Genomic DNA, 27,980 nt, shown 5'->3' with positions numbered 1-27,980 from the left:
GAACAAGTTAATTCTTATTCCTGCCGCTGATCGCGTAAAATCGAGCGGATGATGCGAATATGTCGATATATCGATTAATGTGTCCTTCAGCATCCTTCGCAAGTAATTTTAATCGTAATACACGACGATTATATACAGTACGCGCGCTACAGGGGTTGAAATACATATAATACAGAGACTTATAGTCTACTATAGTTGATGTCATAATGGTGAGTCAGAAATATTTCTCTTGTGTAATGTTGTACTTGCGTGACCGTTCTAACTGGAGTAACGAGCGCGATTTCGAAACTGCGAAAAACGGGAAGTTCGAAAGAACATTCTCCCCTCTTTGTAATATGTTTGCGATACCGATTACTTCGTCTTTACGTCCATATAATATTACATTTCAAAGATCGCTTGTGGATCGAGAGATTCCTCCGTTTATCACAAATATTAATTCTTAGTATTTCTTTTTCGCGCATGTTGACATTGAGAACTACCGTTGACGTCAAGATCTGATGTTTTCGTTCATCACTCTGTATTTTGATACAGAAACCAACCGGGGAGAGTGTCAGGGAGAATATCCGAGGGGGGATCCTGAAAGTCATCGCGAAGCGATATATTCTGTGCGTAATAATCTCGCGGCGTATATACAATAGCGCGTCTCAATTCGAGGGTACGATTTTCCCTTCCCCCTCTCACTGTCCCGAACATTGGCGAGAGTATTTCGATGGTGATTCCACCTTCCATCGCCAAACGTCCCCTCGCCTCCCCCCTCCCTCCCCCTTCTGCTCTTCCTCCCGTCTCCCGTTCGACCGCCGCGATACAGCGACGGACAGCGACGCCTCCGCGCGGCGTCGATCAATAACATTGTCGTCGACGACGCCGACGTCGAGAGCGTCGTCGCGTGTGCGAGACGTCGCGTCATTCGCGATAGTTCGGAGGACGGAGATTCGCGGAGTCTCGCTCGAGAAAATCGGGTTTATTGCGTATTCGCGTCCGGGACGGAAGTAGACGAGACACGAGGACGACGACGAGGGGGGGACATGCGACTCGGCGGGACGCCCTTATTCACGAACGAGGAACACGCGTCCGGGAACCGCGAGGGAGAAGCGTCGAGTGCCGAATCACCGCGGTCCCACCCACGATATGGCTAAGGTAAGGTTCATTCAGGAACGAGAAGGGAGATAACCGAGATACGCGTACATCGATTCGCGCGTCGGTGACGACGTTACGCGTCGAGTTGAAATACGTTGTTCGGTTTGACTGTCAATAATGAGTAAAGTCAATAACCGGCGGAATGTCGAGCAAATAACCGTAAGTGTTAGCAATAGGATATTTCGTAACTCGTGTTAGCGCGAATAGTAGAAGAGAAAAGGCAAGCATCTACACGAGAGAGAAAGAGAGAGAAGGGAAATTAATAATAAGAATTATATAAATGAAAATATTTATTTGTGATCTTTTACTTGTATTTATATTCTTTTGTTCTGCTAAATTTTAGACAGCTGTTGAAAAAACGACGATTTATTCTGTAATTTTTTTTAAATTAATTCTCGTACGATTAGGCTTCTCTAAGGCTACATCATTTATACGGAGGGCGATCATTTGATTTCGACGCGATTAATCTGTGGCGCGTATTAATATTGCCGATCCATCATATATATTGTATAATCTGATGTTCCTATATAGCTTTGGGAAGGAAAGGAAACAGCAAACGATGATATTACGAAATGATCCACAGTTGGGTCGCATGCACGCGAGCAAAGTATGATGCTACTTTTACATAATTTAAGAGCAACACGCTCCACACTTCGACGGCGCAGACGCGGATAGATAATCTGGACATTGGCGAATTTCCCAGTGTTCCATTTTCTACACGCGCGAATATGCACGGTACTAACAATTTTCCAATCGTACATCGAATACATATAATACATATAATGCATAACATTAACAAAACTTAATCTTTGAGTTCAATAAATCTGAAGCAAAACAGTAGCCACGTAGGCTACTGTTCAGCTTCAATTTTACGTCACTTTATTTTTTAATAAATTTTGAAAAAGAATATAATATAGATAATCCGAGAAATCAAGAGCTACACAGAACGCGTTTGCAATACAAAATATCGAGTTTCAGACATTTACTCAGTTGTATACGCTCATCGCGTACCCAACGGATTTACGGCTTGGTGAATGCAGAGAGGCCGCGTGTTCCGAGACGGAATAGAGTAATCGTCGTCATCGTCATCGCCGACACGCCAGTTGCCAGTGCTTATGTTCGCTCGCTCGCGCTCAACGCGATGGACAGGACGGACGATCGTTCACGATGAGGCCGCGGTTACGGGCCTGGCGGTGGCGGTGGTGGTGGTGGCGGCGGCGGCGGCGGCGGCGGCGACAGTGGTGGTAGTAGAGGAACACAAGCAGGTGTAGCCAGGGATCGCGAAGCGGATCCGGAATGTTTTATTGTCGTACACGCCGCGTTGGCCGCAACACGATCGCGACCCGCCTATCGTTAGTCGTTATCGATCCTCTGTGCTTTACGAGCTTACGTTGCGAGAATCCTCTCTCTCTTTGTCTCTTTATTTTCTCCTATTTTTTCCGTCGGGGAAACTGCGACATTGTGTGTGGAAAGTTTGCGAGTCAGTCGGCGTCGTGTGAGAAATGCTCATGACACGGGGTATGTTTGTTTTCTTGTTTTCTTAATTTTTATTTTGCACGCAACTTGACTATGAATTTTTTACTCGTCGAAAACACGCTGATCTCAAGTGAAAAAGTGAACCATCGCTCACACATTCTACGTATGACAATTTATACGACTCGTTAAGGAAGATTGTGACAATGGGGTCTATTGAAATTAATTATAACGTGTTAACGAATATGTTTGCGAGTACATCTGCAGAGTCCAAATCGGTAACTTCAATCTATAGATGCTTATCGATCGCAGACTCGTGAAAAACAGGCATTCGAGGAATGTTAACAACAATGTTTACGATAGCTTATCTACGAAGGTTATACACTTTGATATTTCCGTGCAGTTCAAAGTGAAACTCGACGCGGTATATATAAATTTTGCCATGTTTTACTTGGATTGAATCATATAACTGGTAACGCGCTGTAATGTTTATATCCTTCGGCAAACTATTGACACATTGATAACGGTTTAACTTAATGTCTCTGATGCAATGAAAGTAGATAAGTGACGTTATTAATATCAATGTTAATTAGAAGTAGCATGTGTGGATGCATAATTTCTCTCTCTCTCTCTCTCTCTCTCTCTCGAAAATAAATATAACTTTAAGTTTATTGTCTTTATATAATAGGCACACACAAATAACAAAAGATGCGTTGGAGATACTATTCGTGATGACTTTAATCTTATCGTAGACATCAGTGTGTCGGAAAGTCAGCGGTCGATCGCGAACGCGTGCCATGGAATGTATTTTTTATTGAGATTATAATCAATCGCGCCGCGCGAGCAGCTACATCGTCAATAGCCCGTTACACAAGTCATCGTGTGTTGTCACGCGCATTAACTTAATTGCATAATGTATGAATCGAGTAAAATTTGCGGGACGTATGGGAAAAAATTCCGCATTATAATATACCGTCCCAGTGATCTTTATATACCTGAAGTTGAAACCGGTATATACCGATGAAAACCATAAATTATCATTATTCTGTCTCTACCTCTGATCGCCCTTAGGCGAGAAAGGAGAAGAGATATCGCCGACACTCTTGAGAACACCCAGAGATTCAACGCTCTTGAATGAGACTCGTGCGAGAAGGTTGTTAAAATTGTCTTTATATATAATTCATCCAAGAGAGAGAAGCGCCTCGGATGCAGTTAAAGCGCACGAGCGGTTTCCACGTCTTGGAAAAGTAACAAAGCATGACTGTCGGACGCGTGTCGGCACAAATTGGCGGGAATTAAGGCTCTTGAGGATAAAACCGATGGTCTCGATAGCCGTCGTCGCGATAGCCGGTCTCGCTCGCTCGACATGCAAAATTTATTCGTCATTTCTTAATTCTCGTGTACGATTCGACTCGCTGATTTGCCATTTTTTTATTTTTTTTTTTTTTACCTTGACATTTTATTGCTACGACAGCGTCTTTGTGACATCTTCTAGTGTATCCGTTACTTAGGTACCTGGGCGTTAAAGACACATGTTTACGCGAAGAATATGTAAATTTCAATAACGCGAATGGTTGTGTGAAAGGCACACAGACAGGCGTGCCGATGTGACCGTGATGATTGCTGACCCATTACATTATCGTTTCGCGTGGCTTCTGTTGGTTTTTAACGAGACACACCAGCAACAGAGAAAAAAAAACATCAATACCGCACGTTCGCGGATAAAAACAAGTTCTGCATGATCCCGCATAATGTTTCTTTTAATATATAATTTTTTAAAGCGACATAAAAAAGATGTATATCACGTCCGCAGATAAATTAAGGAGAGATTAAATTCTACGCTACGATAAATAAAATTGTTGTCGCTGCATATCATATATTTCGCAGATGCCGCGATTATTTCGAACGAAATTTTAATATATGCGTGGTTTTTCATCTGGGTAATAGAAGAAAGGAGCCATCCAAGGATCGGTAATTTGCAGTCGGGATACGAGAGAGTCCAACCGCGCGTAGCGGTTCGCAGTAACCTAGTTCTCAGCACTAATGTTCACGTTCAACACGTTGTATCGTCGGTTACGTAGGTGTCCCGTTTCTCGCATCGAGGAGAGCATCGATGATGATATGCCTGTTATTGTCCACAGACAAGCTAATATAATTCTCTCTCGTTTCGATGACAAATACGCATCATTGGAAAAATCACTGGAAAACAATTAAAGCAAGTTATTTGTAAAGTCTATATTAAAATATATATTGCACGTACAGACCTTCTGTAAGGACAAGTTTAGCAAATAGTCGTAATTGTATTCCTCGTCGAGCGTGTTACGTATGCTCGTTACGTGATGAAGAACCGTACGAAATCGCGACTGGCGCCCGTTTGTATTTAAGAGGACAAAGAAGGGGCACTCGCGAAAGAGGAAGAGAAAGAAACACGTAGAGAGTCACGAACTAAAATTAAATTAAGCGACTGTGACGTTTCTGATTCATCTTTCGAGGGGTGGAGCTATTATTTGGAGGAGGGCCAAGGGCAACGGACTATCGTGCTCGTCGGATTGAATTTATCAACTGACCTTGAATAAAAACAAAAAAACATAATTACTGAACTACGCGCAAACTATTTATGTAATTGAGCAGTGATTAATTTTATTAATTAATAAGAAACACTCATTTTCTATCATTCCTACTATCAGGACGATCTTTGCGTGATTTGAGAAGAAATTGCACTCATACCCGCGCTCTTTTATTTGCAGAACGTAGGGGAGAGCCGAATACCTGTTCCACGGGCAACTCGACCGTCGTTCTTTCCGAAATCGAGAGTACTCGAGGCATCGAGGCTCTTGTCGGGAAGTCGCCGGTCCACTATCTTCTCGGGATGCTTTCAGTTCGTTAACACCGAGGACGAATCTCCTACTCCGCGGGAGAAGTTCCCGGGATTCACATCGACACCTAACATCAAAAGTAATTATGCATGCGAATTTATATTTATAATAATTATGATAATGTCTACACTTTCACTTGATATAAGTAACATGTGCGAAACGAATTTTGTATTTCAGCCGACTCAGCGTCAGATCAGACATTTACGATATCACCAGGATGGGACATTGACAAGAATGATGTGCAACAATTGGTGCATCTCAGCGAAGAAAAAAGTAGCTTATTTAGGTATATATAAATCAAAAATTTTTAAATATACATATAGTAGCTTTCTCAATTGCTTTATCTTGTATATTCTTTCTCTCTCGTGATAGGCTACTTGAAGATTCTCAGCTGAGCATGATCGAAGATGTCGGCGACACCTGTCTCGTAGAATCGGGCCTGGGCAATTACAATGATGCGAATGCAGCACCGCATTATTTGATGCTTAACAAACAAAACTCCTTCGAGCACGACGAAAGTCTCGGTATACTGACGCCGGATCAGATGACTGATTTCACAGTGGCATTGGAATGTTCCAGGACACCATCCTGTGAGAATCTCACTGGTTCGGCCGGCTCGAAATTAGCATTGACCCGAGCGTCCGCTTCCACGAGACCGTTAGTCGATGTGGAACCCGCCGAGGAAGGCTGTAGCGAAAGAACGCCCTCGCCGGAAGAATTACCGCTCGACCCTAAACCTGTGGAGCCGATTAGGGGTGGTAATAATACCGTGCCGGTAAGCTTTGTAACATCAGTCACGAGCATCACTAGTCTCGAAGCCGGCTACCAGGGAGACGGTGAGAACTCGAGACCAGCCAGTCGCGGCGCGGATCCACCATCTATGGCAGTGCCGCCGGTTAATCTTCCCGCGCCGTGCCGCCAAGACCCGATGACCGACTCGGACTTCTTCACTGAGAGTGACGCGGATGCGCATGAAGAGATTGTGCGAGGCGACAGGAAGGCGCAAGTGATCGACGGCACGTTGTTTTGCGCACCGGGTGAACGCGTATGTCCTAGTTTCACTGGAGAAGAAATGGACTCTAGTGGAATTTATTCGGATTTAGATAAGCTTCAAGCACCCGGCGAACAAATATCGGAAGAAAATGACGATCATACCCCTGATACCGGAGATACTGAGCTTTCCCAGAGGAGTCAACCTACGCCCGTTGCAGCGAATGTTATCATGGATTATTTACAGGTACATGCAAATATGCGAAATTTAATTTTTGCATGCATATGTTCTCAAACTGTCATTGATACGTAAAACATTTGCAGATTCCCGTAAAGACGTCGGATGAAACAAGTAGCATAAACGACACAACGGCCTCCGCTGAAGTTATGCTGATTGAGAAAGACGAGAATAACGAAAACATTAGGCCCAAACCACAAAGCAAGGCTGATTCGGTGCCTTTAAAAAAATATAAAATGCCGAAGAGAAATGTCGTCTCGAAAATTAAGGCGATGATCGAGTCGTCTTCGAAAGATGATGCGGAAAAGGAGGCAAGACGCTCTCAAAGATCGACGAGGAAGGGTGGACGCTGGGATGCTGTGATGAACAAGATAGAGGCTGGTAAAAATGAACAAAGAACAAGGTCAGCTAGGAAAGAAGTAAAATCGAGGGTATTGCAAAATCTCACTTTATCGCCTGCTGCGAGACCAACATCGAAGAAGGCCGGCGATGCAAATAATAATAACAATAAGGATAAACGGTAAAATTTAAACCAAGTTATTCAATATAACAAATAATGCAGATAATATTATCAATAGGCCGTTTTTCTAATTTTTAATGATGTTATTATCGTTACATGTCGTTGCATGTGTTGCGTACATACATGATATGTCAAAATATGTGCACAACAACATATAAATCGTCGTTAAGAATTAGAGAAATAGTCAACAGTAAGATGTCTATTAATAACAATAATCATCAAAAAATTAATGAGATCCATTATTTATGAATATAAAGTTGGCTCGCACTTTACTGTATCAAAAACTATATCGGAGATATTTACAAATCTTAGGAGAACGCGTGGTTGGCAAGAAATGAAATCACCGACGCAGGAAACGGCTAGAAGTTCTGTTCGTAGTTCCATGAGCGATCTCAGCAGTGGCCCGAGTAAGGACATACCAAGTAAGTAATTAATATTCATAGAAGTATTTAGTGAAATATGTAGAGTCATACGGATGAAGATTTTTGTAATTATCATTCTATATGATAAGTGGATTTTTGAATAAATATGAGTAATGAGAGATATTCTCTTATGTTCTCTCTTTTTCTTCTTTTTCATCTCATAGTTTTTTCACTGTGTGACTTATCATATTGTTAGAAAATCTGTATCTGTATTTAATAGATATAACGCTATTTTATATGATCTCCGATACACTTTTGATGAGTAACAAATTCTTTATACAAACGAGATTAAATAATGTAAAAACAATATTCAAAATGAATAAGAAACGCAAAATTGACGCAGGATTGATTTCATTATCTCGAGATATGCAAGATATTATCTCATCGGAATCCTTGAATTTATTTGGAAAACAATAACGCATAATAAGCCTTAATAAGGATGAATACTTTATCTCGAGAAAGAGGAGATATGCGCAAATAGGAAAGATCTTGTCCCGTTTCTCTAAGAATAGCTTACCTACCGGAGAGAAAGACGAAGTCTCCTTATCGACCCGCGACAGTAAAAGGCCGTCGAGGAGATCTAGAGGAACTTTATTGCCCCTTTTATCGGCGCCACTGGTGAACGCAGCGTCGTTTTGCTTTTATTGTACGAAGGAGGAAGCTGCGTCGAGCAGCGCGCATCGCGCAGCTTCGCCGCAGTCGCATCCATCCGATGGTCGGTAGTCCTCGGCGGATCTCGTGTTGAATCGTATCATGTGTATATACATGTATATATATGTGAAATGCGCGCATGTATCTTTGCATTAACCCTTCGCCTACGCTCGTCGGTCTTTTTCTCATGGAACACACACCTATCACTTCTCACTCGCTCTCGCAAAATCAGGTCAACGGAGAATGCGTAGCAGCGCATAGCATAGACCGTAGACCTATATGCGGGGGGGAGAGAGAAAAAGAGTGAGAGAAGCGGATAGTTCGATGACAGCTCGATGTGTTGCCAGTGGATAAGCCATCGAGTGACCGTGAATATCGCGCGAATATCCAGGCGGCGGCTTAAAATCGGACATTGATTCTTCTCGTTTCGATTCTCGTCGAGAGGAGGAGAAGGTGTCGCAATATTTCTCCTCCGGGAGTTGCCCCGGATGCGAACGTTCCTTCAACACAAGTGTTCGTGCGTACAAGAGGAGAGAGAGAGAGGAGTTGTACCTTGCCTCTTCTCCGATATATGTATGACCTATTTCCCGTCGCATCGCCTTCTCTTCGTTCCTTTTACTGCTACGGTGCACACGTGCCGATTATATACGCAGACATTTAACTGGCGAAAATTCTTTTTCTACAAACTTTTATGAATATTTAATATATTGCTGTATTTTAATATTCTTAGTAATTTATATATACTTTACGCTTTTTAATCGCTAAATATTTGTCGGCTCACCGTCCCCACCTGTCGCCTCATCGGGATTTGACATCTCCGTTATACGTTGCCGTGCCGTGCAATTTGAGGGCAATGTTCGTGTCGGTGTTTCACTGCCTGCATCTGAACCGCGTAGCACTGTAATTTACCTGTGCAGATACGTACCGATCTACCGTCTACCTGTATGCGGTATCTAGGCCCGCATTAACGGCACACACCACGTCGACAGCTGCGCGGGTCAACGCCATTCGCGGTTTATTTCCGGCCTCTTCTCGGAGGGGTTTGTCGTGCTTTCTTTGCATTGGCTCGCCATGCACCTTCGTCATCGTGCATCTTCGTCGCAGGTCGACGAAAAGGATGACCTCTTGCTTCCAACCGCCTCGTCCCCACCTTCGTCGGCGGCGACAGGTGTATTCGACCGAACGACGACCACGTGCGTTGCGACCAAGGTCGACGAGTATCGCTACACGGCGACTACCGGTCCCTCGATCCGCCCTGCACAAACTTACGCAATCGCCGTCGGAATCGGCGGCTGCTGCTGAGCCCACGCAAGATTGCGCGAGAGCTTTCAACGCCCCAGAATAATCAATCAGAACAATATTTGCGCGTAGTTTACAAATCGCGCGGAATTGTGGTGGCTGTGCTGATACGTTATACAATAAAGCGCGATATGGTGCCCTATCATGATTGGTGTCGGATATCCAAAGCAAAATAACGCGAGAGATATACCATGATGAATCGAGCGGGACGGCTGTGATATAAGAGCTCGTGTCGTATCGGAGACAAAGAAAGCGTCGCGATCGATCGACTGTCGCGACCGACTCATCTGGAAGATGCCCGTTGTATATTTCGGCTTGGGGAACGACGTCGCCACGACGGCGGCGACGATCATATATACATTGAAGCGATTCTCACGCTCGATTCACGAGCAAATACGACGGGATGAAGGTACGCGCCAGGCCAGTCGTATTCTCGTCAACGGGGAACACGGACGATTCTACTTACGGATTATAATGGGAAAACATTGGTGAACGTAACGTACAATACACGGACAAGATGGGACAACAAGGATCGAAGGACAGATCTTCGCTTCCGAGAAGGACGGACTTCGCTCGTGACTCGGTGAAGATGCGCCTAGGCAGCTTCAAACGAGGTAGAAGGGAATGATTTGATCGCGTAACGGTGATTCTTCCGGCTTGCGTCGTTGTAGTTGAATCGAAGACCATCTGTCGCATTTATTTCTGACATTCATTTAATCTGTACAATCTTGTCTTTTTTTTTCGAAGAGAGTAGACATTTAATTTCATATCACGCGTTATTTTCAGAGAGATCACCGACGTCCACCAATCCACCTAGAAGATTCGTCTCGAACGGCCACGCTAATCATCATCAGGTCCGTGTGAACAGTTTCGATGCGAAAAAGAACTGCATCGACGTGACGACGGTCGAACTCGGTAAATATATGTACTTGCCACAGATTGACATTCGAGATCATTAGATAACTACATCCGTGCGTATATAATATCGCCTTAATAATCAATTGGGAGCGGGAGAGGGAGGGACAGAGAGAGAGAGAGAAAGAGAAAAAGAGAGCGCAGAGGACCGAGAGCACCGTCGCGTATTTCCGGCCGGAGCTCCACTACCATGACGAACGACACGATGAAAAGAGAGAGCCGTCTCCCTAAGACTAGCTTGACCGCTGCGACTGCATCTACCGGTTTGCGGATTCATAAAGTATAGAGCCGCATATTGAATAGCGCATTAGAATATTTTCGAAAATTTCACTCTTTCTTATTAAGCAGACGATGGAAAAGAACAGTGTGCGGTTGTCATTATACAGCTGTCAACTGGACAATCCAGTTTAAAGTATATTCTTACTTTGCTACTTTCCCTCAAGATAAAGATGGAACGGAGAAATTCTCGTAGAGGATTTGACCATTTGACGCGATTTGCCATTGAAATTAAGATATTTGTGCAAATAATTCATGATCAAAGATTCAATTTCTCAGACCTATTTTTTTTTGTACATAGGTCGGAATTTTAACGGTATTTTGCCCCTCCATCCGTGCAAGTTAATTGTATTCATTAGAATGATCTGAATTTTTATCCAACTGTGCGTGAATCGATTACGAACTCAGTAAATTATACATATGTCATAGACTTTTTATTTTTTACAAAGCGCTGAATCTTTATAAATCGATGATTTGCAATCATTACATGTTTAGCAAACTTTCCGGAAATGTCACATCCAAGATATTTCTTTCAATATTTTTTAGAGATATTTCGAGATATTTTATTTTTTTAAATAGACACGCAGTGCATTTATTATTTCTTGATCCTTTGTATGAATGATTCTTTGATATAAAAATTTTGATAATTTTCTAATAATTAAATCTAAAATTAACATCATGTACAGAAATATTACCAATTCTATTTAATTTTATATTAGAGATGTAAAGCACATTGCAATAAGAAAGAATTTATCAACTTTTTTTTATGTCAGCTAAAATTTTCTTCAAGTGTGTTATTAAAAAAAATAGTACTCAATTATAATAAAATTATCAAAATTTTTATACAAAGAATTAAGAAATAATAAATACATGTATTGGCATATTTAAAAAATAAGATCTCGAAAACGATGCATTTCTGAAAATTTTGCCAATGGAAAAAGATGCTTATTTTTTGACAGATACGATCTATAAACTATCTATAGAATACTCTATATACATGTAGGTATATTTATATTTGAACTTTTCTTATCTCACACAAGCGATAAAACGGTTCTCACCGTACGGTACTCGTACGCTCGCCGGTACGCGAATTCACAAGTACTACCGGTTAGTGCTTAACATGCTCTCGTTAACGCAACACATTCTCTTTACAGAGAAGAGTCCTCCGTCAGCACGAAAGCCGGCGATAACAAGAAGATTAGCGGCTAACGCTACAGTAAAACAGAAATCCTCCACTCCATCAATAAAAGGTACGTACAACTGTTCGTCGACCATATTCCCCCGCCAATTAAAATACAATAAAAGATCGGCGTTGTTCCGTTACATTCGCCATTTTGCAAACAACAGAATCAAGTTAATATTCACACATTGTACTTTCCAATAATCCATTAACCGCGTTACTTTAACACAGTAGTTTCTAAAAACTTCCCACGATTATTCCGCACATATACATACACACATATGTACACGCATATACAGTTGAGTACATTTAATTTACTCAGTGCAATAATGCATCACTTGTTTCTTACCTATTGTATGTACATATGTACGTACACGCGTGCATATTGGTTCGTACGAGTCTTCTTGTCGTTTGGAAGAAAGTCACAGCTTTCACTCAATAATCCCTGGCACTAAAAAACTCAACAACCTGTTTACCCGGCGCCTCTCTCGGTGCTTTCCTTTCTTGTCAAAAATTCACCGGCACTTTGACCTAGTCTAGACTCCAGTCTATCGTCGCGAAAAAGAAAAGGAGAGAGAAGGAGAGAGATCCTTATCAAGATCCGGTGTTCGTTCTGAATAATAGGGAATAGCGAAAGCAGTTTATGCGAGTTCAACGATCTCTGTTGTCTGAAGTAAAGAGCTTGAAAGGACGCGTTGTATTTGAAGGGATAATCGTTGCGATTGCATTCGTCGTTCTTGCACGTACAGCATTCATTCTGACGTAAGAGACGTTTTATACACGTCGATGCTCGACGACCGTAAGTAAGCACGAACACGCGCTCATTTCCTCCCATCTAAGGGCGGTCGGATCCCAAATCGGAAAACTCGAGTTATTCAACGCGCGGCGGTTCCAAGGACGCCGGAAGTATACGATTATTGCGAGAATTTTGCTAGAGAGAAGATCGTAACGAGGGACGACGCCAGTTTAGCTCGTTAACTAAGGGAGATTTGTAACAAGAAACATACATAGATAATTCGATTATGTGTCAAATAAAACAATTTTCGAGACTTCAAAATTTTTTTTTATTTGATAGCCAATTGCGTGGCATCATGTCTACCTGCATCATGTGTTGGCTTGCTGGACAACTTTTTACAATAAGTAGGTAGATTTTCCTTAGGCACATTGAAACGCATAAGAACTAGAAACGTCATTTTTTCAGGTCTAACGTTTTTTGCCGCGAGAAAATTCTTTTTTCCGGGAAGGTTTGTTTCTTGTAGAAAGATCTTGCGTGGGAAAAAAATTGCGTTGTTCATCTACGCTTTTAGTGCTTTTAATCTCTTGGCGATTCCACCTTGCGTAGGGTAGGGGAGTGTTTAGGAAGAGACGGTAAAGCGGAATGGGGGATATGGGGTGGGAGAGGCATATACAGCTCTCTGAGGTAGCCCGTGGCTCGTGCTAATTCAGTCGAAGCGCGAACTCGGCCAGCAGATTGTTACGAATGACGATACTCAGAAGATTGCGCGCGGAATGTTTATCGTTGAGATCTAATAGAGGACGAATCGAACATTATTTTTATTGTCGAAGGCGGTTGACAAACGTCTTTCCGACGTTCAAATGCCACGCATTCGTCAATTGTATAATCATTCGTCAAGGATATCGTAATCATTGAACCAATGTCCGAATCTGTTTACGTCGCGCAGTTAGTAATAAATCTGCTGACATGCGTGCTACGTAGATTTGTTCCCAAAATACCTGAGTTTTTCTGACCTAGCGAAGCATTATGGAAGGGGTATCAGATACTAGGAGGGACGTATAGCAAGCGAATTTTCTTGGCCACGATTCACGGACACAGAGCGTAGTCGCTGAGGCGTCTTCTTTTGGCAATTCCGCAATTGGAACTATACATCGTATACGATTGACCTTAACCTGCGATGTCTTCTCATTCAACGACGAATTTGGATGACATTTGTGTGCTTTGATTCTTGAGAGAGGAGAAAGGTCCGTTCCACGAGTCTTGTAAAACAGGATGTGATGTAAATTACCGCGAAATCACGGCTGTTTCGCTCGTTCAATAAGCCGCGATTTCTCCATGTGTGTATATGTGTGTCACCTGTCAAAGTCTTGACAGGTAATCGAGCCGGACAAAGATAGAACGAGTATTTCGACTTTCCAAGTTGTTTTCCACCGACTTTTCTCTCATCAAACTCTCTTTCATAGAAGTGTGCAAAGACTTATATAAATCGAAAACTTAAGCAAACGGACATAAAAATTATTTCTTGTCCTCGCAATTATACATTGACCTTCCAGAGGAGTCACGAACAATAGAGGGTAGAAGTGCGAAGTCCATGTACATTACGTGCGATCAAGATACTTATATAGATTGGCGGCACGTGGGCCGATTCATTGATACGACGTCAGAGTGGGTGGGTCAGACTGGCCGACACACTTGCGTGTTGTTTTTTTTTTTTTCCTTTTTTTTTGGATGTAATCAATTTGGTGATGCCCGATGACGACGCTGATTACAGATCGTGAGTCTAAAGAGACTCATCACAACAGCAGTTATACAGTGAGGACATCACCGGAGACGCGGGATCAAGCCGCGCAAACCACCGTACCTTATGAGGATTTTCGTGTGGAAAGGGCCGCGCAAGCGCTTGCGGTGACCGTACACTATTTAGCTTTCGAAGTATGTGTTTATTATATATTTGTTGTTTGTCACTTGACGTAAAAAAAAATTTGCGCAAATTAACGAGAGCACTATCTTTCAGCTGGATGCATTCGCTACTCCCCAATTGAAGAAGGATTTCGAGAAGTTGAAGATTGATTACGAGAAAATGAAGAACGAACGATCAACCATGCTTTCGGAGATCGACGGTTTACGCGCGAGATATGTCAGTATGGAGGAAAGACTCGAAACAGAGCGGGAAGATCACAATAAAGATCTGGACCAGCTTCGCGACGAGTGTAAGTGTAATACAACAAATCTATTTATTTGTCTGTTTATTTGAAAAGATTAAAAAATCTTTCACGGATCGTATATATATTTTGAAAGCACGTGATGACGTAATATTCGCGAATAAAAAAAGAAAAACTCTTCGCGGCGTTTTGCACCGCAAAACAGAAATTTAGGTGTACGTAAAGCATTAGCTTAACAACAGTAGATATTATTCTCTGTATTATTCACGTTGTGTAAACGAGCATAATCGTCCTAATGTCGGTGCGAGTCATGCCTGCATAAAGTGGAACAATTGTTAATTAAAGTGAACGATTTAGCAGTGCCTACGCGTAATTCGAATCTTTACGATTAGTCCTGTCGAATCCTGCCTTTCTTCTTTCTCTCTCTCTTTTTTTTTTTTAATAAGATATATTTTAAATACTCGCTGCGCAAAAGGATTTTGTTCTTAATTTAGTTCTCACGTAACGTTCAACGTTTCAATGCCTGCTAATTATAGATTCAATGTGTGCTCTCTGTTTAGTTTTGTATACTTTAGCTTTTCAACTTTAAACACTGATACTACGAGAAAATATATTTATATTAAATTATAAAATTGTAATAAAAAATGTAGCAAATTTTTTTTATTATTATTTAATTTATTTATTTATTAACAAGAAAATTCTAGACATGTTAAACAGCAGACAATTTTCATTCGTTTAAAAAATAAGTAAATAAATCATTTTCAAAAATGAAATAAAAGAAGAATATAACAAAAAAAAAACATACAAATAATATTGAATGCACAAAATGCAATTTAAGAGTTCCTAAATTGTTTCTGTACGCTTGTAGTATTGGGTGCTGTTGGGAAAAATATATTTATGATGTATCAGTATACAACGTACCGGTCAGCAAAATGATATGTACACGTGTTCTCTTTTTTTGTTACGTGCATTTTTAGAAGTGCTAAGTGCATCACACGATAGGGCTACGGAAATCCGTGAAATGCTTGGAACAGTATTTGAGAAAAACTTTGAGAAATGCACACTTTTCGTAAAAATTTGTCATATCAAAGTTATTTAAAAATTGTGGATGTGTGTGACTTACAAAAATCCATGTAACAAATTAGTATTCTCTCAGTAGCAAGTGGAAAACATATATTATAGTAAAATAATAATTATTTATTAATAGTTATTAATTAAATTTTCCACATAAAGCACGATAATTATTATTATAATACATCAATCATATATTAATACTATAATGCATCAAAATTAAAAATGAACACATTCAAGTTAGCATTCTGATTTTCCAGTGGAAGCTCATAGGGCAAAACAGATTTCCGCGCTCGTCGAGACTCTGAAAGAGGAAAGGCGCAAGTACGATGTCAGACTAGAGGAAATCACGAGAGAACATCGCGCAACAATCGCGAAATTACGCGCCGAGCACGTCAACGAGCTGGCTCGCAAGGAGGAGATGAAAAGATCCGTAGTTCACGATCAAGGCGCCGCTCTAATGGCAGAAATCGAATCTTTAAGATCCGTATTGGAGCTGAAAAGTCAGGAGAATGCGGCCCTTCGATCGGAACTTGACAGTTACAGACGCGATGTCGAAGAGAAGGATGCGTTACAGATACGGCTCGATATGGCAGAAGCGAGATGCGAAGATCTAAAAGCCCAGCTTCAACGAAAGGAGTCCTTCGAGCGGCAAGTCTCGCATGAAAACGAGATGCTTCACGAATCGATTCATCAAGTCTCGAAACATAATAAACGGCTGTCGCAGCGTAACGAAGAATTACAATGGAAGCTGCGAAACAAGAACGATTGGGTGAGCGTTCTTGCAAATCAGTTGAATCCGCGGTTAACCCGGTCTACGGGCGCAGAACAGATGGAACACAGTTTTTCGGCCGAAAAAAACGGCGCTCACTCGTCATCAATGATGAAATTCATGGTCGAAAAAGGCGCCTCCGTCTCTTGGACGTTGGAAATCGACGATCTATCGAAAGAGTTATCGTCCGACTCACTCAACACGAAAGTAAGTAGACCCGCGGAGGGCGCAACGACAGTTTCTAGGCAAGGGTCGCTCAGATTGTCGAACAGAACACCCGCCATGGATACCAGAGCGAGATCGAAGAGTGTTTCAACTACGTGCGATTCAGCGCGTACCGCGGCAGTGGATGAAGCCGCGTGGACGCCGACATTCAGCTCGACGCCGGTCTCGCGACGACGTCCTAGGAAAGACCAATCGTCGCCCTGTTCCTCGTCATCTTCGTCGTCTTCCACGTCGTCCGCGGCACCAACCGTAAATCCCGCAGTGGCTGCCGCGGTGGCGGCTGCTGCGGCCGCAGTGGATGAGTGCAGCATCGGTGGCGGACAAAGACCCCAGGAGGCCGGCGGGGAAGCAATGATCTCCGAGGAAACGTCGGCGTCCAGCAGCGAGGACGAATCGTCTACCGGTAGCGATATTCCGCGTCTGGGAATACAGTTTGCTTGGGGCAAACCGATCAAGTAACACTCGAGCGAACAATTCGCGGCCTGCTACGCTTACCTGTCTACGCGTCCTTTCTCTCGCGTAACAAAGTTGTTTCGAATCGTACGGCTGCTATCTTTGTTCTTGCCTACAGAGTGGAGTTGAATCATTTTATTTTCATTACACGTGATCATTCCCCTTTGTTCGTTTATATCGGATATATTACGTTTCATATTGTATAACGCCGGCACCAAGCTTGTCTTTTTTTTTTTTTTTTTTTTTTTTTTTTTTTACTGATATATATCCGGTAACGAATTAGAGCGAGAAGAAAATAGCGTTTACGTTTTGCGTTTTAAGCAAATGTGCCGTGCGATTAAACAATTCAATCGATTCCGAAGTATAATGTTATAAGTTAGTAAAATGTTTAAGAATGAATTCCACGACGTATTTTAACGTTATGACTGTATAAACTAGACTAGTACGATTGTTTCTGTGGTTTTTCAATTACAAAGACACATTTCACACCTTTTCCGACAATTTGCAATTTAAAGCAGCGATTTATCGTCTGGGTTTAAGACTAGGATCTTCGAAATCCGTTATGTAATGATTTCTTGTTGATACAACGAAAATGTTTCGTTTACTGTAATCAAGGCAATTGTGCCTTTTTTCGGGCAATCTTCGCCCCTGTAAAGTTCATGATGTTTAAAATCTCGTAGAATTTTTTTGTTTATTGAACTTTAACAGGCATTGAAAGAGGAAGTTTAATGCCATTTCGGCTAACAATTTTTATTGCGATTCTTTCGAGAATTTTACAGTCCGATTATTCGGATATCTTTACATTTAAGTGAGTGGATTTTATAAGCGCTACTTCTTTTCTTTGGTACAGAGACCATGTAATATTGCAGAAATTAAATATAAGCGTATCTGACAGGACAGAAGAGAAATATTTCACGTTCGCAAATCACATCGATTTCATATTTTTAAGTCATTTTTTTTCTCTTTTTTTTTTAGATAATGCACATAATTTTTTGTTTCCCGTTTGCAAATTTATTAATTTACAAATTTGAGCAAATTATACATTTTATTGTCAAATGAGCGGAACGAGATCGCGAACGATGTTTGTCTTTAATACGCCCCTGTGTATAGCGATACAATTTGTGGATGGATTACATAGCAAATCCCGCAAAAAAAACAGTGAAAATTGTTAGCGACAAACCAGCACGTTGTGACAAGAGTGTTAATTTCACAGTCCGTTCCACACATAGACGAGTAGTAGTCTAGATATAAAGGAGAGAAACGCGTCGCGCGCGCCGGAAATACGGAAATTGAGTATTACTCATCGAGAAAGTACGTTTTCTTTTCTCATTGTGTGCTGATAAGATCGATGTATTATATACTTCTCGAATAAATAAGTATCATCTATAAATTGTAGCAATTTGAAAAGATTTTTGTTTGTCTTTGTCAATTGCTATAATTATATACCAAGAACTTATACTTGAGGTACCTCGACTATTAATCGCTATTTTGTCTGGCATTCAAAAGTTCGATATTTGATTTAACAAAAATGTATCGATAATAATTCTGAAAAATCTCTTGAATATGAGAATTTACAAGATTTTTTGATGAGTAGAAAGTAGATACGCAAAATCGTAAAAGCGATTTTAAATTGCGATGTGTTAATAGATTGATTCACTTAATCCAAATCGAAATATAAGAGGAAATATAATTATTGTTATGATTCATGATGTCATTATTAATTAGATTACTCTTGCTGATTATACATCTGTGATGTCCTCTTTGTTCGAACATTAATAAAAGATTTTGTTATGCGAGTCCTCTTATACCTCCACATCTCTTCCTAAAATATTTAAAATCGGTATTTTTATCTTTTCAATCGTATCTTTATAATTTCAATTCTTATTACTACAAAAGAAAATAAATGTATGGAAAGAATTATATAAATGTTCATCTTGGAGGACAAAAATAATTTTTGAAATTTTGGAATATACGCCGCGAATCGTATATAAATCTCGTCTAGTTTTCTCGATATTTACGCTTGATGTTCAAAAAAAAAAATCGTTAGTGTAAAACGGACCTGAGGGCCGCCAGCGTGCTATTTTAATGCGTTCGCGAACCCTTCGTCGACCGCACCATCTATGATGGCCGATGGTTTTCGATATTTCAGTTGTGTGGTTATACTTTAATTTATTGACAAAAATGTAATGCCTCTATTTTTAATTGGCCATGTTACCCCCGCGCACGGCATGATAATCACTTGACGCCCGCGTTTATGTTGCTAACGTTTTCTATAAATAACCGCGCGTGCTTCTTTTTTATTCAAGATCTCCACGCGATCTGACATCGACGCGAAGATGTCTTCTAAAAGGTATGTGATTGTATTTACCCTGCATTTTTTTTTCGGCGACGCACAGTCCGATGCTTCGTGCCGAATTATTTTTTTAGAGATTATTTAAAGCGGCGACAGCAATGGATTTTTAGCGGTAAACGATCGGTCGCGAATCCGTGACAGTTGACTCGACTCTTTGTCTCTTTGTTAACCTGCAACGAAGATTATTCAAAATTATTTATCGCGTTGAATAACCCCTTCCTTAAGATCTTTCATATGTTGAAATAATCTTGCTAAATTATAAATGAGTTTTTTCAATACTAAACCGGAATAAAAAAACGGACTGTTCACTTAATGAATGGATTAAATTTCTGAGATCTTCGGTAATTCAGTTAAATCTTGTGCCAAAAATAAATCTCAAAAGTAAAATGAACAAATATTCTTCTACGACTTCTAGCAGAACCTGGGATGTGATATTTAGTTAAGTCTGAGAAATATATTTCTATATATTATAATATTATTAATATTTTTTTTAGTGAATTAAAAAAGTTATCCGAGGAAAGTCTGACGAGACAACCGGAAGAAGTGTTTGATATTATATGCAAGCTAGGAGAAGGGTAAATCTATAATAATATTTAATAATAATATGATGGAAGGAGAAAGATAAATCTTTCTATTATTTTTAAATGTGTACTTTTTTATAGATCTTATGGATCAGTTTACAAAGCGTTACATAAGGAGAGTGGGCAGGTGCTGGCAATCAAACAAGTACCTGTCGATACCGATTTGCAGGAAATTATTAAGGAAATATCAATTATGCAACAATGTGACTCTCCATATGTTGTTAAATATTATGGAAGTTATTTTAAGAATACAGATTTATGGGTAAATTGGTGCACCGTATTCTATTTTAAATGAATTGAATAATAATGAAAATACTAATATATAATTTTAATTACATTCAGATTGTGATGGAATATTGTGGAGCTGGTTCTGTTAGTGATATCATGAGGTTAAGAAAGAAAACCCTTCAGGAGGATGAAATTGCAACAATCTTGAGCGACACTCTGAAAGGATTGGAATATCTTCATTTGAGAAGGAAAATTCACAGGGACATTAAGGCTGGAAATATCCTTCTTAATAATGAAGGCCATGCAAAATTGGCTGATTTTGGTGTAGCAGGTCAATTAACGGTAAGTTACAGAAAATTTTTCATCAAGTTAAGAAAGAAATTTGTAATGATATCAAATTTCTAATCCAAATGTAGGATACTATGGCTAAACGTAACACAGTCATTGGTACGCCATTTTGGATGGCACCAGAAGTAATACAGGAGATTGGTTACGATTGCGTGGCTGATATATGGTCCTTGGGAATAACAGCCTTAGAGATGGCCGAGGGCAAGCCACCATACGGCGATATACATCCAATGAGAGCAATATTTATGATTCCAACTAAGCCACCACCTAGCTTTAGAGAACCTGATCAATGGAGTCCAGAATTTATCGACTTTGTCAGTGGGTGCCTTGTAAAAAATCCCGAAGAAAGAGCAACCGCGACCGAGCTTCTACAGCATGAATTCATAGGTAACTAAATGAGCCAAAGAAGTAGAGTTTACATTATGACATCTTATTAATTTATGCGTTATTGCAGGTAATGCTAAACAACCAAGTATTTTGAGTCAAATGATTGCTGAAGCTCATGAAATACGAGAGAAGCAAAGTGCGCATAGAGCTCATGTTATAAACAATGTGGCGATTAAAAGTCAGAATCAGACGGAAGATTCGGTAATTATTTAACATTAATTTATAAAAAAAAATAAAATATATATGTACATATAATGACATATCCTTGCTATAAGGATGAGGACGACTGCAGTGGAACTATGAAACCGTTACCAGAGGATAGTAGGACTTTAGTGCCTAGCCATGATCTTCCAGATACGGGTACTTTAGTTTCGGCGGTATTAGACTTGGGTACAATGGTTATCAATAGCGATACAGATACCGAAGCTACTATGAAAAGTTAGTAGTTTTTGATTATTAATCATTTATTTCGATTATACCGAGATTCTAATTTAAATTAATAATATACGACTATTTTTAATATTTCTTTCAGGACATAATACTGGTTCTGTGGAATCTGGCAAGAAATATCGACCGTTATTTTTAGATCATTTTGATAAGAAAGAAGCACCTGAAATTGGAAAGGTAATCTCTTTATACTTTATATATATTTGAAACTATGTTTAAGTATTAGACAAAAATATCAAATAATACTATTGCACAGGGTAATGGACAAATGTTGGGAGCACAAAATTCAGAGAATTCAAACAGATTGGAGCTTCAAAGTCCAACCGAATCTCAAAGGTTTCAAAGTCATTTGCAACTACAATTACAGAATCAAATATCTCATCCTGTGCCAGAACAGCCTCATAACAACATATCAAAGTTCCAAAACGTCTTTTCAGAACGTGATTTCGAGTTTGTAAGTAAAACTTTTTTTCTATTTCATATATATAACAATTAATATTTATATATATTACTGATAATCAACCCTAAGAGAACGAATTATTTTTCCCCATTTTGTAACAAGATACATTTAATTTGCACTCTATCAAATTATTTGGAGTAATGCCACTTTAGGCATTATAAAAAAAAGAAAACTTGAATATAGAGAAACAACCATATCCTGCAGCTGAAGTTTCTCTCTTACGAGGAACTGCAGCAACGAATGGCTAGTCTGGATGCAGAAATGGAACGGGAGATCGATGAGCTAAGAAAAAGGTATCAAACGAAGAGGCAACCTATTCTTGATGCCATGGACACTAAACGGAAACGTCAACAGAATTTCTAACAGAGTTGGTTTTCTTCTCCATGCAAATAAGTGATGACAATGGGATAGATAAAGGATGTACAGTTGTATAAAATGGATAGATTTTATTCGCGTCATCCCTGGTTTCATTAAAGAGAAGAACATTGCTCTCACATTCTGTGAACATTTTACCTCATAAATAGACAGAAACATATAGCGATTGTTGAATGTTTTCTGTTTACTCGCAAATCACAATGTTACTTTTCTTTATGAACCTGGGATATTATAGCTAGTAATAGCTAATAGCCTCACGTCATCAATGTAAATTATTTTACGTGATTTAGGTGAAGAAACAATCACTATACTTAATTTTTGTATTATGTTTATATCTATACTGTTAAATATATCCTATTCTTATAGAAATATTTTAAGACCCTTATAAGGTCGTTAGAAAATAAAAAGGAATGCAATAGGATTACAAAAGAAAGGCGTCATGATTATAATTGTTTTTATCGAAAAAGAAATTTTATATTAATTACATATATGAAAATCGTATCGTCACATGCTAGCTAGTCATCTGCAATGCCATTTTACTCAAAATATTGCGTTAAAAAAATCATTCGTGTGAAACGCATTTACGAAATGCACTTAAATGCCCAAGCATTTGAACAATTTTGAATGTGAATGTCCTATATATCTAATCATGACAATTTGAAATAAGCAAACAAGGCTGTAAGATTTAATTTACTTTTTATTCTACTGCCATAGATAGGCTCTCTCTCTTCTCATTAGTATACTTAGGACAGTATACTAATTCTAGTTTATATCAACTTTTAAAAATGATCGATTTATTTTTCGAATTGCAAGCACCATAACATGATCACATAATTCTAAATTAACAAATAGTATTCTTCGTGATATGCAGTGCCGTGGTAAAAATAATGCTGCATTATAATGAAATATTTCATAAAGGAACTTACTAGTATTAGTCTTCCGTATTAGAAAGTATTCCCAGTATGTTCTAATTTAGTTTATTGTAATATGGAAATTGTTGAAACTGAAATTTATCAGATTCCACTCTAATAATAATGATATTTTTAGAAAAATCGTATAGTATAATCATTATACTATACAGTAATCATTTTATATGTATAAAGCATTAAAATTATTCACACTGCATATTTTTTTTATTATTAATCGTAAAACGGATATATTTGTATGTGCCATTAATACATATATATGGCAAGTAATTATAGTGGAGTAATTCCTTGCTGACGTTGGGCTATTTTGCACGGAAATAGAATTATACTTAAATACTATAGCCAGAACTGATTTTAATTTTCTTTTCTAGAAAATAATAAGACAAAATAATAACATATTTTTGATATAGAAAATATGCACATTGTCAGCGAAATAAAGTCTGAGTTTGAGGCATATATTGATCATGTAATACTAACGAGATTTCAAGCAAAAAATAATTAAATTGCTCCACAACCAACATTATACTCTAAATTATTTTATATGAAACGCATGTATTGTATACATTAAAATTCTTTTTTAAATAATTTAAATACTCATATATATTCAACCTTTTTAAAATGCATGTTACAAATCATAATCATATTTTATTATATTCATTTCATGATTCATATACAATGCATCAGAATATGAAAATAAAAAAAAATTGCATTATATAAAATTAAGAGAATTTGTAAAAGTTTATAAATATGATTACAAATACATGTCAATTTATAAATTTTATATTTTTACAATTCACGCTATTGGTAAAATTCTTTTTATAACTTATATCTACTAATATTATGCACTATGTATTTTGGAATCGGATAACAAGAAACGAGGTTAAAGCGAGAATGTTACAAAGGAGCACACCATAATGCATTTTCCATACGATTGTCAGTCATTTAGCTTTAGAGCAATTACTCTTCATATGGGGATTTAATAGGACAATATATATATATATATATATATATATATATATATATATATATATATATAACATTTTATTTTTCCACTTTAAAGTATGGCTTTGTATTTTATATTTAATCAGAACAGTTTTATGACAACACTATGATTACATTCGTATATTGTGTATTGTACAATATTTACAGTGTTTGGTTGAAATATAGAGACTGAAGATAGAAAAATATGTTTTTTGAATGAATGATTTAGCAGAAATAACTATAATCAGATAAGAAGATAACACATCACATATAGAATGATTGCTACTTGATTGCTACACATTAAAGCGAAATATATTTTAATAGTTTCGTTTAAGACAATTATGAAAACAAGTATCAACATACTGCTTTTAAATAATTTTGTTATAATAAAACAATATGCAATATATATATATATATATATATATATATATATATATATATATAATATACATACATGTATATATATATATATATATATATATATATATATATATATACATGTATGTATATTAATTCTAATATTATATATTAGTTCTATCATTAAGTACTTCATACAGAATATTATGCTTGTAATTCAAGCATAGTTTTGGCTCAAGTTAATTTTCAACTTGCATCAGATTGATTATTATTGTAATTGGACGGTATATAAAAAAGTATGCATATTTTATGTAAAGTTATCAATAAATATAAATGCATTTTTCAATCACATATTGATACAGAAGACACCAAATATGCATAATTCAACAATTAATCAGCCTTGAGAATCACTAAATGTTAACTTTAAATTGGAAACTGTTGCACTGATTTGTAGGTATCACAAAATATATCTCTGAAAAAGTTGTTTAGATAAGGCATACTCTGTTATTTTTTATATTGCGCTTACGTCTCAATCTTCATTAAAAAATAATTAAGCTTATAAATCATCATCTCCTATCATACGAAAAACATTATTTTCCACAATATCAAAGTCATTAGCTGTTGTGCATGTTGCATGGGTCTTATCGACAACAACTGACTCATTCGATTTTTTTGATGTCACAGCCGACCATTTACTAGCGAGTTTTTTTATAATTGGTCCCGATTTAGGCGAATGATTATTATTGGCACATTCTCGCAATGGCGATCCCATGGTAATACGACTCTGGCCATCCCTTGTAATATATGTCCAAGATTTTCCAGATTCTACCTGTAAATATCATGTAATTAGATTAAAAGAATCGATTAAGTTTGTATAAGCTGAAATGATTTATATGATTTATATAACAACCTGAATTCTGTTGCCCACTACACATTTTTGTAACAACTCATCAATCATGGCTTGAAGACAAACAGACATTAAAATCGCTTGATCCGAAATAATCGTAATCCATTGCAATTCATTCCTAGCAATTAGATATTCAAAAGATAATTCCAGACTGCACTCGTTATTATCCTCAGGAAGGTCCATTCCCTAAATGCATTCATTGATAATTCATAATTTAATAAACCAACAAATTTTCTCATTAATTCTCATAAATTGTTCATAATACGCTTACATTTTGTATAGTAGTAATACGCCAACATCGCATTCGCGAAACTTTAAATATAAATTCGTGTTCTTTGGACGATAAAATGCGTAAATTCAATTCATTTCCACCTATAGCAAGTAATATTCTTGAACCATGTTGAGGATAATCACAATAGCATGGTGCAAATTGTATGTAGCCATAATATTTTAAATAACGAGCTACATTCAAGTACTGAAATAATAAACATGCACAATAAATCGCAAAAATATTGATTTTTTTACAATAAACGTACTTCTTTTCTGTTCCCGGATTTTTGCATGTTCTCTAAATGATACTGCACGTCCTTGTTAATCAATATCCACCCGCTGCGAATTTCTGCAGCTGTTTGGATATATAATAAATTCAGAGTCACTGGATCATTCAATAACTCAAGATCGTATGTTGTATCCCAATAACTTTTTCTGAGAACAATTTTTGTACCCATAGAACTCATATATTTGTATGTTATAAAAGGTGACTCAAAATCTTGTAATTTCCGCAATACTAAAGACACAATACATATTTTAATAAAAAAAGAAAAGAAAATATGTAAATGTATTAATAGAATATTATAAAAACACTCACTTTTAATATTACCCGACAATTCATCTTGTATAATAATAAATAGGGCAAAATGGGAATGATATTTTTCTACTAACTTTATATGTTCATATACTTTCTATAAAGAGAAAAAAAAAACATGGAAGTATTTGAATAATTATATCATATTTGAATAATTATGTACATTGAAAAAAAATGTATATATATGAAAATATTAATAGTTAATAGTGATAAAATATACCTTTAAAATTTCACCAGAATACTCTCCTGTGGGAACATTTAATGAGATTTTTGATCCATTCATGAGAAATATATCTAAAATCTCAGTCTCAGACAAGTCACCAACAGTTTCTTGTTGAGCATTTAATAAAAATCCATTTAATATCTCAGAATTGTTTATAGCTACATTTTGACCAATTGACTGAATATATTTTTCCAAAGCTAGACGTCGCTCCTCTTGCTGATTAGGAGTCAAAGGAAAAAACTTCTTTGGAGGAAATATAGGTAACGATATGTCAAGGTTCTTAGAGAGTTGTACGTGCAAATTATACAGTTGTTTATATCTCACCGTACAGTGAAATAATCCATTGATATGAATATTGTAACCCTATAGAAAAGATGCCTAGTATTGTAGAAATAGTAAAGTACACAATATACAATAAACAAAATATTTTATAAATAATTACAATATATGCATTCCCAGCTCCATCAGTAAATTCCTGAGTATCAGGTATAGAAAAATGCATCTTGAGATAAGTTTAGCAAAAGATAAAAATATCGTCAAATCACATCATTTATAGCAAAATTCATTAACTTTGAAACATCTTCACTGGTACAGCAGCATCTGTGAAGATGAAACATTAAGCAAAAAAGGAAGAGTGGTAACGTAAAGTTTTGAAATTATTTCGTCTTGCCATATAAAGTTAACATTTATATAGTTTCTCAAATTATCGTGAGTTACATTATTTATTAGAAAAACAGCGCCCAATTCAATTGTGAAATCAAAACATCAAAATGTATGTCATTTCCTAAAAAGGATGGACTTAAAGACACGATCGCGACTCGGAAAGATTGTAGAAAGTGATGCTCTAATAATCACGGAACCATGATAAGAATCGCGAATATACACATCTCCGATATTTGTTGCGTCGCTTGAAGATTTACTCACATATTGCCGTTGTGAGATTTTCGTCGTTTGCGGGACTGCATACGTGACAGTGAACTTAATCGGCCGCACACACCCACTCGCGCATTACGTTTCACGCGATTATTATTACTGACACGCATTTGAATCCCACGACAGATCGCGGCTGTTGCCGCGAGCGAGAAAACACATTACAGTTGTCCACACAACTGTAACGAACATGATTGGCGGAGGACGACCAATCAT

The 27,980-nt window shown here is 37.9% G+C and overlaps 3 protein-coding genes and 1 long non-coding RNA gene across 8 annotated transcripts; 2 read left to right on the top strand and 2 right to left on the bottom strand.

The window, feature by feature from the left end:
• The first annotated feature begins 68 nt into the window (after positions 1 to 68).
• On the top strand, positions 69 to 18,803 carry LOC126848244 (STE20-like serine/threonine-protein kinase). Of its 4 annotated transcripts, none has more exons than XM_050589023.1 (11): positions 69 to 209; positions 5,358 to 5,565; positions 5,664 to 5,772; positions 5,859 to 6,723; positions 6,801 to 7,234; positions 7,547 to 7,656; positions 10,393 to 10,521; positions 11,952 to 12,047; positions 14,485 to 14,645; positions 14,728 to 14,923; positions 16,207 to 18,803. In XM_050589023.1, the coding sequence occupies exons 1-11, from the start codon at positions 207 to 209 to the stop codon at positions 17,400 to 17,402; spliced, it is 3,507 nt and encodes a 1,168-aa protein (XP_050444980.1). In that variant the 5' UTR covers positions 69 to 206; the 3' UTR covers positions 17,403 to 18,803. The 4 variants fall into 4 exon arrangements, with proteins under 4 accessions (XP_050444980.1, XP_050444972.1, XP_050444964.1 ...); XM_050589015.1 differs by lacking the exon at positions 69 to 209 and adding an exon at positions 992 to 1,137; XM_050589007.1 differs by lacking the exon at positions 69 to 209 and adding an exon at positions 4,688 to 4,825 and having other exon boundaries at positions 6,813 to 7,234.
• Positions 3,262 to 5,297, bottom strand: LOC126849039 (uncharacterized). The gene is made up of 2 exons (XR_007687346.1): positions 4,875 to 5,297; positions 3,262 to 4,809 (listed from the first exon to the last, which is right to left on the bottom strand). It is a non-coding gene; the product is annotated as an uncharacterized LOC126849039 (long non-coding RNA).
• Positions 18,804 to 19,501: 698 nt separating the features above from the next.
• Positions 19,502 to 24,487, top strand: LOC126848619 (serine/threonine-protein kinase 3). 2 transcript variants are annotated; one of them, XM_050589639.1, is made up of 10 exons: positions 19,502 to 19,746; positions 20,244 to 20,324; positions 20,412 to 20,592; positions 20,673 to 20,900; positions 20,975 to 21,293; positions 21,361 to 21,494; positions 21,569 to 21,731; positions 21,826 to 21,917; positions 21,997 to 22,194; positions 22,405 to 24,487. In XM_050589639.1, exons 1-10 carry the CDS (start codon positions 19,733 to 19,735, stop codon positions 22,561 to 22,563), a joined length of 1,569 nt encoding a protein of 522 aa, XP_050445596.1. In that variant the 5' UTR covers positions 19,502 to 19,732; the 3' UTR covers positions 22,564 to 24,487. The 2 variants fall into 2 exon arrangements, with proteins under 2 accessions (XP_050445596.1, XP_050445590.1); XM_050589633.1 differs by having other exon boundaries at positions 22,384 to 24,487.
• Positions 24,488 to 24,984: 497 nt separating this feature from the next.
• LOC126848645 (sorting nexin-17) lies at positions 24,985 to 27,923 on the bottom strand. The gene is made up of 8 exons (XM_050589675.1): positions 27,759 to 27,923; positions 27,277 to 27,434; positions 26,832 to 27,197; positions 26,615 to 26,708; positions 26,283 to 26,533; positions 26,018 to 26,221; positions 25,750 to 25,932; positions 24,985 to 25,668 (listed from the first exon to the last, which is right to left on the bottom strand). Exons 2-8 carry the CDS (start codon positions 27,334 to 27,336, stop codon positions 25,396 to 25,398), a joined length of 1,431 nt encoding a protein of 476 aa, XP_050445632.1. The 5' UTR covers positions 27,337 to 27,434; positions 27,759 to 27,923; the 3' UTR covers positions 24,985 to 25,395.
• Positions 27,924 to 27,980: the final 57 nt, after the last annotated feature.

Source organism: Cataglyphis hispanica, chromosome 1, assembly GCF_021464435.1.
Source record: "Cataglyphis hispanica isolate Lineage 1 chromosome 1, ULB_Chis1_1.0, whole genome shotgun sequence".
Lineage (NCBI taxonomy): Eukaryota > Metazoa > Arthropoda > Insecta > Hymenoptera > Formicidae > Cataglyphis > Cataglyphis hispanica.
Note: the sequence above shows the minus strand (reverse complement) of the source record. Positions and strands in the feature narration are given on the sequence as shown.